Source organism: Grus americana, chromosome 7 (genome assembly GCF_028858705.1).
Source record: "Grus americana isolate bGruAme1 chromosome 7, bGruAme1.mat, whole genome shotgun sequence".
Taxonomy (NCBI): Eukaryota; Metazoa; Chordata; class Aves; order Gruiformes; family Gruidae; genus Grus; species Grus americana.
The window spans coordinates 3,548,516-3,562,224 of record NC_072858.1 but is presented as its reverse complement, the minus strand read 5'-3'; the positions used below and the strand labels follow the sequence as shown (position 1 = coordinate 3,562,224).

General features: G+C 45.7%; 1 protein-coding gene across 1 annotated transcript in view; it reads right to left on the bottom strand.

Moving 5' to 3' along the window:
• The window catches only part of ADAM12 (ADAM metallopeptidase domain 12), a 182,687-nt gene extending 173,853 nt beyond the window's left edge, over positions 1-8,834 (bottom strand). The window contains exon 1 of the mRNA XM_054832687.1: positions 8,615-8,834. Within this exon, the coding sequence (XP_054688662.1) occupies positions 8,615-8,732 (118 nt within the window). The 5' untranslated portion in view covers positions 8,733-8,834. The remainder of the gene's footprint in view (positions 1-8,614) is intronic.
• Between the last annotated feature and the right edge of the window lie 4,875 nt (positions 8,835-13,709).

Here is a 13,709-nt window from a genome sequence, read left to right as displayed (position 1 = left end):
GTCAGTGTCGCTGCGCGACCAGCTGAACAAACTAATGACACATTTTAGGGCGAAAAATAGAGAGAGAGGGGAAAAAAAGAAAAATAAAATGTTCATTGTGGAGCATACCCCCTAAGCAGTTGGATCATCTTAATCTTCAAGCTTCTGTAATACAACTGTTGGAAGGCTCTAAGTCTGCGCACAATAAAGTGCTTTATTCAGGGAACCATATGACTCCATCAGTTATTCAAGCACATGTTTGGCACAGATTGAAAGTGAAAAGCATAGCTAAGTCAAATATTTCAAAACTGAACTTGTCTTTCTAACACACATGGTTTATATATTGGTGTAATATCTATATAACTTTTCAGTTCTCATATACGGTAATGTCATGGCTAAAGTACAAAATGATGTCTGCTGCACTAGGCAGCATCGCGCTTCTTGGGAGTTAACACATGCCAAAAAGCCATTTACTAGAAAATTAAAAGGGAAATATCACACTTGACAGGTCCTCAAGAAAACTGTAAAAATAGCTTTTGTTCATTCTTTTTCTTGAATACCTACTCCTCAAATCAGGATGCTACACCATTCTTCACTAGAGAGCTGCGCTGTAACAAATCCAGGACAGCCAGTTCCTTCCTCATCATGTGCCCGAGATCGGTCCCCTCTGTTTGCAGATGAAATATTGCTCATCATACAGAGTTACTCCTGCTGATGCAAATGTGATTAAAGCAATCTTGGGAGAGCACAGTGTGATTAAAGCATAAGTAATGCGAGAAGGATTTGGGCTCTCATTATACAAAATACATATTGAAATGCACTCAAGGAAAGAAGCCAGTATATCTCAATATCCTCCCTGTTCTCGAGAACACAATGTGACAAGTGGAGTTTTGAGAACAACATTTGCCATTGACTGCAGGAGGGGGCAGGGAGACAGCAGAACGTTTCAAATAGTGAAAACCAAGCTTTATTACCGTGTATAGAATATATACATATACTATATTTGGGAAACAGCTGTCCAGCCTCATTTGTGATGTTGTTCTGGTTGACTGAGGAATTACTATTCAGGACCAGTCCAAAGACAGAATTGTCTTTTTGTCCTAGAAGAGAACATTTCAAAATATGAGAGAAATAAAGCAGCAAAGCCGAAGCATTGAACTGGAGGGCATTTCGGCACACCAGGTGATGGGTATGCATTGAGAGGATCCCCCCATGGAAAAGCTCAGTGCTTGGAGTTCACAGAAAAGGACAAGTTGTAAATACAAGATTCAAACCCAAAGCAGCTTTGAAAAGTAAGTGACACGATGGCTTAGGAGAACTTCTGTCCTCTTGCTGTAAATCCTGGTTTAAAGTTGCTTCTTTTCTGAGTCCTGGGGCACACCATATAAATTGACCCAGTCATTCTTTCTCATGCAAACAAGCAGGACAGGACTAATAAAAGGTGAAAAATAGTGAGGGTTGCCTTTCCCGCAGATATTTCCAGGATGCCGTAGTGAAGGATGTTGTATCTTAACTCAGCATCACCCCAGCACCATCCCAGCATAGGCACTACTGGGGCACCTCTGCTTCTCCCTAAACTACCGCTCCTTCCCCAAAGGATCCCAGTCCCAGAGATTCTCATTTTGATTATAAACTCAGCCTTGCACCCTTCACCACCAGCAAGGCACCACCTAACAAAAACACTTGAGTAGAGAAATAATAACCCATGCCTTACAAGCACAGGCACCACTAATCCACAGAGCCCCGGTGCCAGAGCAGGAAGTACTGACTATATGCACTTTTCAGCGATGACTCCACACAATTACACCAAAGTCCAGATCCACAGCTCCTCTCCATCGCCTCCCCCCCAAGCCCTCGACAAAGGCTCCTTTCCACTGACTAAAGTTCAAAACTACTCCCCAAAACACAATTTCCTCCCGGTCTTTTAAAAGGTATAGTACAATCCTTTTCTCCAATGATTTACCAGCCTCCCCCACGGAGTACGAGGAATCCTTAGCATAGCTGTAGTGAGGGATGTTCCTTCCCATACACGATCACCAGTGAAAAAAACTACTGAGTGGGAGTTTGAGTTGTGCTCGTCACATGCACACAAGCCATTCATTCAGACGTTCTCTGGGAAATCGCACTGAAAACACAGCAAATCCAGCTGAAGCAAATTTCAGTATTAATTTAGGTAAAAATGCTTGGAAACGATTCGTAGTTCTTTCCCAAGCCCAGCAAATGAGCTCCTGGGCTGGGGAGTTAATATCCCTCGTGCGTTTTTGTTTGTGCGGGGAATACCTGCTACTCGCATTACACAACAGCAGAAAAAGAAAAATTAACTGCACCTGTACTAACATAAGCTGTCACCGAAGTCTGCCTTCCTATTTTTTGAATCATGAACGAACAGCAAACTCAGAGGTACTTAATGTTCTTGAAGCCACCTATCCTGCTCGGTTTTACGTCTGTGACCTTACAACAAATGTCGCCATAAGCACCGGATCAGTCCATAACTCCTGACTTTCACAGGCTTCTTCAGGAGATGAGCTACAGGAGTAATGAACATTTATTTTTATTGTTTCCTCGGGGCAGGGAGAGCACCCGGGATATCTTCCCAGGTCACTAACACAGCTTTGCTCATCTAACCTATACATCCTCTGATCCTGTCAGGCAGCTTTTAAATGAACAGCACAGAACATCAGCACCAGGTTGTACAAAGGAGTCAGATCCACGGAGGTGAGACAATTTATCCCAACCGAGGATCAGACCCACAAACAAGGAACATACACAACACAAAATAAATAGACAAGCTCCTTCTTTCTAAAGTGTGAAGATTTCTTCTGCAATGACCCTGCACTCTCCCCTCAACCACAAGTGTTTACCCAAAGTGTCTCTTCAGTGGGGTGCATTTTCCTCACTTAAGAGTCAATAGATGAAGAAATAAATACTACTTCACTTGGAATGCTTACCTCACACTTTAAAATCTCTGTCGAAATGCAAGAGCAGTTTGTAGCCTGGATACAGTTTTATGATCTCCAATTCAAAAAGGAACGTGGCTCAGAAGTGAGCTGCCGCATCCTTCCCTATAAGCTGCAGAGGCCACATTTTATTCCCAGCCATAGCTCTGTCACTGCAGTGCTCTCGATGGCAGCAAAGGAATGTAACAGAGACCTAAATAATCTGGACCAAACAGGTCTCTTCATGTCTCCCAATTGTTGCAGTAACAGAGGGTGTTCAGCACATTACCATGGCTGCATACAGACAGCGCTGCTGAATCAAGGTACTGGTGATGCTCAGCTCCACACGTGGTCAGGCCCATACGCTCACCTTATGAAATGTAGCATTATGACAAAGTCCAGATTTTGGGGGGGTTTATTTATTTATTTTTTACATGACTGTATCAAAACACAATCCCATAACACCTGGACTCAGAAAAGTTTCTATTTTAATATATTCTTTCAAAGGTAAGCAGACACACATGAGATTTATTTCTCTTGCTTGATCAGCTGTTTTCAGAATTAGAAAACATTGAATAGAAGCAAGAAAACAGCAAACTTTCACCATTGTCAGAAGGTTTTTCACTTAATGCATATGACATATACTGTTAGACTGTATTTGTAGGGACTGACATGGTTCCTCTTAACAAATACCTCAGAATAAACTAGTTAAAGAGTCTTTCGTGCCAAATTCTGCATCCAGCTTTTTACGCCTTGCTGCGTGTTATCCAGCGTGGCTAACAGGCCATGACACATTTCACTTCTTGGCTTATTAGATCATATATTTTGGACAAGAAAGAATGTGTTCAACGGTTTCGTCATGTTGATCTTGCAACTGGACAACCCTCTGCCCCAATCTACCAAATATTTCTCATCATAACTCCAAGTCATGGAAAGCAGAAAACTTATTTATATAGGGTGTAAAAAATTAATGATACAACATGAAGTGATTGAACAGAAGAGTCTGAATTTCTGATTAGATGACGCAGTTGATCAAATCACTTTCTGAAACACCGATGCCAACATCGCACTAGATACTGACGTAGTCTCAAACTCTTAAGTGATGCTAAAAAGAGAAGGGTCAACATCCTGGAGCAGGGGTCTTCTAAGAAACAATACCTTCTCTCAGTTAGCGTGATCCTTTTCTCAAAGAGAGAAAAATTTAATGAAGTAGAAGCATTTTGCTCTGTGTTAGCCAGAAACAAAAGAGATTGTCCTTTTGGACTGCACCATCCCATCAAGAATCAGCTGCAACCCTCTAACAGGCGTTACTCAAGCCATGGATTTTTAATTTAGTTTGTCACAGATTTGCCCCGGAGACTCAGCAGAGTCTAGGAGAAGTCTCTGCAGGTGCGATTTAGGCCTTTAGTAGTACAAAATTTTGGAGATGATGCATGTTTGTCCTAGGAGTAACCTGAAAGCTACTCGAAATGCAAGTACAATGTGCATGCAACATGAAGAACAAAATCTGAGATGATGTAGAGTAAAATACAGGAACTTGTAGAGGAAAAAGAAAAGCCATCAGAAAAAGGGATTAAATAAAAAAATATCTCCAATATGAAGAGCATGAAGGGCCTGGCATCCTAAGCAGGACTGGATGCTGCGTGAGATGCAGAGCTGGGGAGAGCCTGCTGGTGCAGCAGAGCCTGGCCACGTAACAGCGTTTCAGAGCCAACTGCAGACACCCTAGAAATGTCACCTCTTGCTTTACAAATCTCACAGCGAAAGTCAAGACAAACCCCACCCCCTCAGCCCTCAAAGATGCAGTCTCCAAAAGTCAGGCTCTCGGACAGGAGGCTTGGCAGCACCCCCAGCAGAAGCTGGGCTGCTAAAACACCCTGGATGTGGACGTGCGGGCAGCTCCGCCGCCCCGCGCTGCCCGTACCCTGCTGCCTGCCTGGCAAACGCAGCGTGCCGCTCGCCATTCGCATGCAACACCGCAGCCCTGGAGCGCAAACGGTGCTGCCCAAAAGGATGCACATGAATACTAATAAAACGAAGCCCAGCTGGACTCCTTGGACAATTTGCACTGGCAACGTGAGATATGTTAGAAACATAGGGACCGCTAGCGATAAATCTGTCAGGATTAGGATATGCGAGGTCTGAACAAGGCTGGTGGAGGACCAAATAAGCATTTACATGAATTCAGCCTTTTTAAAACTGAATTTCATGATCAATGGCTGACAGCCTGAGTGGAAGCACCAGATAAACAGAGCCCTGATCCACTGCAGTCACTCACACGTCATTAGAAAAGTGCCACCGGGGCAGCCTCTGCGCTGCGAGCAGGATGAAAAGCCGCCCAAAACGTAGCCTGTCAATCATTAGTACAAGGATGCTCTTTGCGGCTGGACGGGGACCTTTCCAAAAATCTCAAGGAAAGCAAGAGATGAGAAGCCCGACAAAACACCAGCGAACAGCCCAGCAGCTCCCCAGCGAGCAGGAGAGTTAACGATGCGAACATGATTTGAAGAATGGGCATAATATCCTCAGCTGGTGTATTTTGGCACGGATCTATGGAGCCCCACGGACAGTGACAGCTCATGCCAGGCTATCTGCAGGGGACCTGATAGGGATAATCGTCAGACAAGAAGGTGATTATACACAGACCGTAAATATCTGCCACAAACGCTGGAACACTTTGAAAGAAGACAGTGTTTGAAAGTGAGCTCTAAAACACAGAGTGAGTTGGAGAGATCGGGTTTAAAGCAAGAGACAAGGAAAGATTTCTTCTTCTGTAATCTCTTTCCATTACAATCAGTAACAAAAATAAAATCTGACAGAAAAGTTATTTTAATTGAAGGTAAAGAATTTTGGACTGCAATTTTAGGATTTTCATTTTTCTGCTGTTCTTCCAGCTAACACCTAATATCTAAAAGAGATGTAAGAGTTTCCCCGCGCACACTAATTTGGAGTTTAACTTCACACACCATCACTTTCATTTTCTGCACTGCAGATACAGGAAGGCCTTGACTCTGCAAAAAAGCTTATACAAATGTGGATTTTAAGGCATTTGACTAAATCTCTAAGATTAGATCTTATCCTACTAGATACCATCCTCCACCAGGATAGCAAAGCTAATTGTGCTTTGTTGAGGCTGGCACTTCAGTTGGTTTTCCTTTTTGTCCATGAGGTCCTTTAGCCAGAAACCAAGAGCTAGCAATGCTGAAAACTGGAAATGGCAATAGTAAAACCATAAAAATTGGAAAGGAAACTCATAACAAAAGTGAGCAGCAAGGCTACTTTTAAGCTGTCTAGCTCATAACCTGGTAATTCCTGTTTAATATTAGAGTTGTTACTTGGGCAGTCCCACATTATGCACGTCTCCTGCCTTTCAAAACAATCACATTTCAAAGCCAGTTTTCAAGGCATATCGTAACTTAAACTTGTCTTTATCACTGAGCGTGTGTTTATGTAAGGATTAGGATGTCCTGGCAGCACCTCAGATCACTAACACCGGGCCCAGAGCAGTCGCAGCAGTAAAGCCAGCTGAGGTGGAAGTTGCAAAGCTTCAAAACGCCCAGTCGAGACGCGTGCCAGGACAGCTAAGAGGACTTTTCGTCACCGGGCAGCTTCGCCGGGTCTAGAAGCACGCGGCTGTAACTTTCAGCACCTCTGTGACCAAGAAAGCAGCACATGCTCTGGCAAAGCTAAAGCTGTTCTCTACTTTGACAGGGAAAAAATGGAATTAAAGGAGAGGATGCTCGCTGAGCACTCTGGCTGCCGATGCAAAAGAGCAAGTTATAGACGTGTTATGGAAAGCAGAGGAGTAGGAGAGACATAGCAAGGCAAACCCAAAACCCAGCTGAGCTGCAAGGGTCAGCAAGCACCACTGTTGCTCAGGCTTAGACATCTAACGATGGGCACCATAAAGATGAGCAGCGGACACAGACTTTACAGAGAGCTTAATTCATCAGTGCAAATGTAACCTTAAAGCTTCAGCTTGGCTCTGAGGGAATCCCAAAACGCACGTGACAGGATTTCCACCACCACTTACCATTCCTTTCTCTCATCTGTCTGCTGGATCTGAGTCACCTACAGTTTGCCCTCCTATTTTCTTGTAGGGACAACTACTTTGGGGGATGTTTATTTCTTCATTTCTGTCATATGCAAATGCTTGAAGCATCTTACCTCAAGCTTTCCTGGATGTGTAGCCATGTTTACCCTTGGTCTTAGCACACCTCCAAAAGATGGAGGGGCCTGGCCAGCCACAGGGGCTCAGAGAAGGGGTACGCGCTGCCTGCACCCAAACCAACCAGCCCTCGACCCATGCAAAGGGAACAGCCACAGGGGAACCGGGGACCTATTTCTCCTCATCTACCTGAGAATTTCTGCAGCCTTTATTCCCCATATGCTGATTTGGCGTGAACACAAATGTTGAGGAAAAGAAATCAAGACCCCTCACAAAGACAAAGCAAACCTTCAACCTCTGTTAATTCATTAAGATAAAACCTAGGTGCTCGATTAAATGCAACAACTTGCTCTGTCTGCCCTAGGATTTCAATGTGCTCGCTAACACGGGATAAAGTATATATCTACCTTTCTCTTAGCAAGTCCAGAGCCGAAGTCCCAGTGAAAGTCACTGTGCATAAATTTGGAGACAAACAAACATTTACAAAGTTTAAAGTTACAATGAAAAAAAAAGACCCAAGACAAGAGTTTGTAGTAACACATAGGGACACACGCACTCTTCACCGCTGTTACATATATTTATACGAGAGAATCTCCCTTCCTCGCTCACATAAAATATGCATTGTCAGCTGCTGCTTAATGAAGAGGACAGGGCCTGGGCCCTCCAGTGATTCCTGAATAAGCCCCAGACTTGCTGTACGAAAAGACAAGTCACTTTTCCTAGGCTCTTCCCCCATCAGTAACACGGATACCACAGAGCCAGCGCTGCAAAACATCGTTAAAACTGAAGCCACCGATCCCCAACTTGTGCTCACTTTGAATGACCGTAATGGCAAGTAAACTTTTTACCCAGCAAGGACACTTTTACCATCACTATTCGGCTTTTTCAGGCAATTCTTCCCGGCTGGAAGCTGAGTCCAGACTCTGACACTACTCCCAAATCCTGCGTTCAGCCCCAGCCCGCGGGTGGCGGTTGGCAGGGGACCCTTAGGGGATAACTGCTCCCCGGGCCCTGCCTGCGGCAGCGGGGACCCCGCAGGGCACCCCCTTCCCCGGGGGTCCCCGGCACCAGACACACCCCCACACCCCCACACCCCCGGGGCCGGGACGCCGGCGGGACTTGGGGGGGGCTGCAAAGCGGAGCTTTTCCGCCAACGGCTTGGAAGCCCTCACACCGCGGAGCGGGAGTTCCGCGGCCGCAGCCGGCGTGGCTCCGCGTGTCCCCGGCCGGGACGCCCGCACCGTGTGTTCCCCCCCACACCCACCGCGGAGGCGCCGCCGCCGTCCCGCAGCGTGGAGCGGAGCGGGGGAGGCCGGGGGGACAGCGCGGGGAGAAGCGGGGCGGGGGGGCGCAAAGTCAGCGCCGGCAGCGGCCGGGGAAGCGGCCCCCGCGCAGCCGAGTGAGTGCTGCTGGGTGCGCTCACTTTGTTACAGTCAGTGCTCCGTTGCTCGTCCCCTTAAAATGAAGCGTAGGGTGAGGAAGTATTTCAGGGGAAAAAAAAAAAAAGTATATCTATGTATGATTAACTTACCTTGAGCTCTGGGTGATGCTAAAAAGAGCCAGCTGAGGCTCAGCAGCAGCATGGAAATCTGGGCTGGGGGGTGCGGAGGAGGGAAGCGCTGCTGCTCTGCATGGAGACGCTTTGACATCTTAGCCCAGACTGAGGGAGACAAACTTTCATCAGCTGGGGCTGGAGAGCAGCACCATAATATACAGTTACAGAGAGGAGCGAGCTGGGACTCAGGATGTGAGAGATTTCCTGCATGCAGTTAACTCCAAAACCCCTCCTGCTCCTGCATGAGCTGCTGATGAGTTGGGCTCTGCTTTCTAAGGGGGGGGGGGGGGGGGGGGGAGAAAGTTGTGTTGGTGGTTTTTTTTTTCTTTTTAAAGAGGTTTGGATTTTTTTATTTCTTTTTTTTGGCAAGGAAAATTCTGTTGACCGTTGCAGTAACAGCAGCCTGTCCGTGCTGGCTTGCGCTCCCCGCGCTCCTTACCATGGAACAAATGAGCTCCGCGGCCGCCCCTCCGCGGGGTCCTACCGCCCGCCGCCGCGCAGGCAGCGCCGAGCACCGCGCGGGTCCGGGGGGCTCTGGGGTCCCCCCGGCTGCCAAGGTTTCCCCGTTTCTGCTGCACACACAACCCTGGCTGCTTCCTCTGGAAAGTCATCTGCGTACGTTAGAGCTGAGGGATTATTTATTGGTTTCATAATTATTTCGGAGTTGTTTCTGGTGCCTCCAACTTAGTTCATATTGTGGGGTTTTTAAAAAGAAAAGAAAAGAAAGGAAAACAAACAAACAGAAAAAAACCCACCCCAACACACCCACAGAGTTGCCAGATGCATTTTTTAAAATCTTCCTCATTCAAATGATTATTACTGACTGTCTGGGAGAATAACCAAATACAGATTATCTATTCCTTAACGTACCACCAAAATACATATAATGCCCACATGTTGTGCAGAATGCTGTAGAGCAGTAGAAAGAAAGAACCTAATCCTGTAAATCCTCACAGACTTTTATTGTGCAATTTTATTTTTAATTTATTAAGATTCTTCCCAAATCTCACCGTTTGGATATTGATACTTAATTCTGCAGATTGGCCCCGTGTCCCTTGTGCATGAAACAGTTGGCAAAACTGGCCTAACATGTTTCTGTACATCAGCAGGCACTGCACCGTGCAATCCCACTTAAAAATTGATTTTGGAACCACAGATTTGGGTCTGTCCTGGAGCAGAGGCTGGTAACTATTCACGGTGATCCGGACCATGCCTTTCCCCAGCTCAGAGGATAAATGAGCCAGCAGAAACTCAGTGGGTGCAAAAGGCTGCGGTTCCCAAGCTGGAGCCCTGTGCCATGCCCACTTCGTGCGGCTGAGAGCATCTCTGAACCACCCCGGTGGGCAGCAGTCACATCCCCAGGAGAACAGTGGCAATGTCAGGTCATCTCAGCACAAATACACCTGGAAAAGAGCTGGGATCAGGAAGCACACGCAGAAAGGCCTCTTAGCGGCTGCTTTTCTTCACAGGTAAAAAGTTTGTTTTCTCCCCGTACCCCTCTGCCCAAAATTAGACCCATGGACTCACCTCCAGCTGCCCGGAATTTTGAACTCTATCTACACTTACCCCTCATGTCTCACCTCAGCAGCACACATTTGCTTCATCATTCCCATTCCCAGAAAGCCCCTATCCTTGCAAGGAGTCGAGGATTATCCTATGTATAACTTTAAATATCCAAATACTAAATGTTCCCTAGTCACCCATTATCGATTACATTTTAACAGCTAAAATCAGCAACATTTCATCCCTTAAAACAAAAACTAATGAACTCTACTGACTATCTCATTAAGGGCGTACGTGCTCCACACAGCACATTGGTTAAAAATGTTAAAATTAAACGGATGATTCGTTTGTGGCAGGCCACCATAAAAGTCATTTAGACATTTTTATTCTTTGAAGCTATTTTCCCCATTAAAAAAAATCAGTCAAAGGGAACTAAAGACTTCTACATTGAGTTTTGGTAATCCCACATGGCTTTTCACTTAAAAGGTAGTGTTTTTATTTTGAGTAACAATATTCACTAATGGAGAATGTAGAGCCAATTATATCTTGGTCATTCACTAGCATGAATGAACTAGATATTAGCAGAGTTCCTCCTCCTCCCCAAAACTAACCAGAAAGGAACATTTGATTTTACCATACTAATTTTATGGGCTTGAAGTTGATAAATTGATAGTTTATCACAAAAGAGCCCAGAATATTTTATTAATGACATCCATGTAGGAATGCTACTGAATTACAGTTACCTCTTGCTCTGGAGAACAACAGTATGATTTCACAGCAGTTTCAAAACTCTTTTGGAAAAAAAAACCCTCAAGGAAAGGGGAAGTTAATCTGAAGTGCCCCTGCCTCACTGCTGTGTGCGTAAGAGAGGCCAAACCTTGACTTTTAATTTCTCATGTCAAACCACCTCCCACAATTAGTTTTACGAGGCTTGGTTTATCCACTTCAGAAGAACAAGGCTGAGTTTCCCTGCAGGAAATGAAAATTGCATCCAGGTTGTGTGGCTGCTTCAAAGGGGGCCACAATCCCGATTCTCCAGGTTATTCCCGCGGGCGATGGCTCTCCATCCATCCTTCCCAGCTTTGTTCTTTAGCACTGTCAGAGGAAGAGGAATAGGGGCGTTCTGTGTCTCACTGCTTCTGGGACTTTCTTTACCTTTGTATCTCTTGCTCCTGCTTCTTTATGCTTCCCCCCGCCCCCCCTTCATTTTTGTTCTCCTCATCTTTCTTGCTCTACGTATTTAGTTTTCCTTTACTTCAACCACAAGTAGCTTTTCTTTCCAAAGCGTGCGCTCCACGCTATGCTAGTTTAGGGCTATCCTGCAATAACAGCAGCATACGAACAGCTAAATAGCCTTTTTGCTCTTCATTATTACCTCCTTGGGAAAGGAAAACCTAACACATTGATGTTTCTTCTCTATTACTACAGACAGAGGGTGGCATATGCTGGTAGTTTAGTTTGCACTTGGCTGTAAGCCTCAGCCTCTGCTCTGCAGGAAAAGCAAGCCAGCCACTACCTTCAAAGGGAAGAGCACAGATCCCCCTGCTGCAGCATCCCTGTGCTTTGAGATGTGTGCATGAAATATCTCACCCTGCGGCTGTGGGTCACCTGGGGCTAGAGGAAAGACGGAGGAATGAGGTGACAAGGATCTCTGAGATCCTATCATCAGACCCCTCTTCAGGCACGTCCTTCCACTGCATCTAACGCGCCTCTCGGCAGGACACCGTGAGAATTGCTAATGCTCACAGGGTGCTCAGGAATGTGTCCTGCATTAATCCTTACCTCTTGGCAGTCACCAGGCTGGGCTACAGCTACGCATCCTTTCCTCTCCAGCTCGCATACCTGCCTCTGACTTGTGTCACTGTGTCACTTTAATGGGTGAAGTTGAAGTAGCTTAACTTTCAGTTCGCATTTACATATGAAAATAATTTGATGTAAAGAGCACTCATGATTTTTAACAGTTAGTATTTGACTGTATGACAATACAGACAGTTGGCTTGGACTCTGGTTATCAAATTACTAATTCATGCAGGAGCTTTAGTTCGCATGGCACTGAAAAGGTCAATTCAGAAGAGAGCAATACGGAAGAGACCAGTGTGGAATAATTTACCTGGAAACAAGCATAACATATGGGTTAGTACAGACACCAGAAAGGAGGAGGAGGCACTGAGGGAAACACCAATTTCCATTATTTTCACTTTGGTTACAGAGGGAGTTTTGAGAAGGAATTAGTGACTGATGGAAACAACGTGGGGAAAAAAAAAAAAAGTGGAGAGAACACGTTAAGTCTAAAACCTCCAGACTATGATACTGTATGCTTTTGTGACATTAGACGGAAGGCACAGTAACAAACTATATGGCACCTGCGAGATGGATTATGGTATGCTGTAGGATATGGAGTATTAAAGGGAAGAAAAAAGAAAAAGAAAAAAAAAGAAAAAAGAAAAGAGAAAAAGAAAGATATGTCAACTACCCTTCTCTGCTAGAGCAGGAATTGCATCCCAGGCTGCGTTACAGCCTGAGTTAACCAAAGAGAGGATAAACCACCTCAGAGAGTTGAACAATTTCAAGAGAAGAGGTCCTGGTGGGGAGAAAGCACCTCTGCAACACTGCTCTCACATCTTCCCAGATCAGCTGTGATCTCCTTTCGGATATCCAGGAAACCTCACTGTGATCACAATATCAAGTATTATCCAGAAATCCAAGTCCTTTTATTCCCATATGTGCCAAAATGCGTGAAGACTTGCCTGGGCTTAGCTACAGGGATCTACAATTTTGGGGCCTCCGGGCTGAAGTTTTTGCTTCTTTGAGTAAACAAAACAAAACAAAAAAGCTTTTCCCTTTGAAATCCGTGTGTCCCCTAGCCAGCTGCTGAGACTTTGTGTCTCCAGTCCTCCCTCACTTCATTAACTCTCCACAAAATCAAGATCCAGCTGAACTGCGACTGCAGTGGCAGATTACAGTCCTCTATAATTAACAGGCGCAGATATAGCATAGTACAGCGTGACCTTTAGCCGCAGAGCTTCGCTATAGACCTCTGTCACAACATTCAGACATAAAATAGCATGCTCCCGAGAACAGCTTCCATCAGCTCTGCAGGCTGAAATAAAATACGGGCTGTAAATATTGTTTACTGCAAATACTTGAGAGAAGTTGCATTCTATAGATTTCCTAGTCTACGAGGGTATGTTTCCATCCTCCGGATCTCCGGCAAGCGTGCACTCCAGCACGCCTTGCCGTGCCGGCACGCTGTCCTGAGCCGCACAGTGAATCCGAACCAAGTCATTGAGCCCACGAAATGGCACGCAAGGTCAGCAATCTCACCCTTCTGTTATCAATGAATATATCCTACCTTCCCCTCCGCTCCCCTTGCAGCTCCCTACTTTGGTTATGACCTTTTTCTCTTCCTGTCCTAAAGGTACCATAATGTCAAATTCACCTGCCGTTTCTGCCCCGAAGCTCTGAAGTTGCCGGTGCAGGCGGGAGCACTCAGCAGAGGGCAAACCAGCCAGCGCCTTCTGCAGCCAGACCTCGCATCTCCCCTCCGCCCGCCACGAGGCCGGGGTCT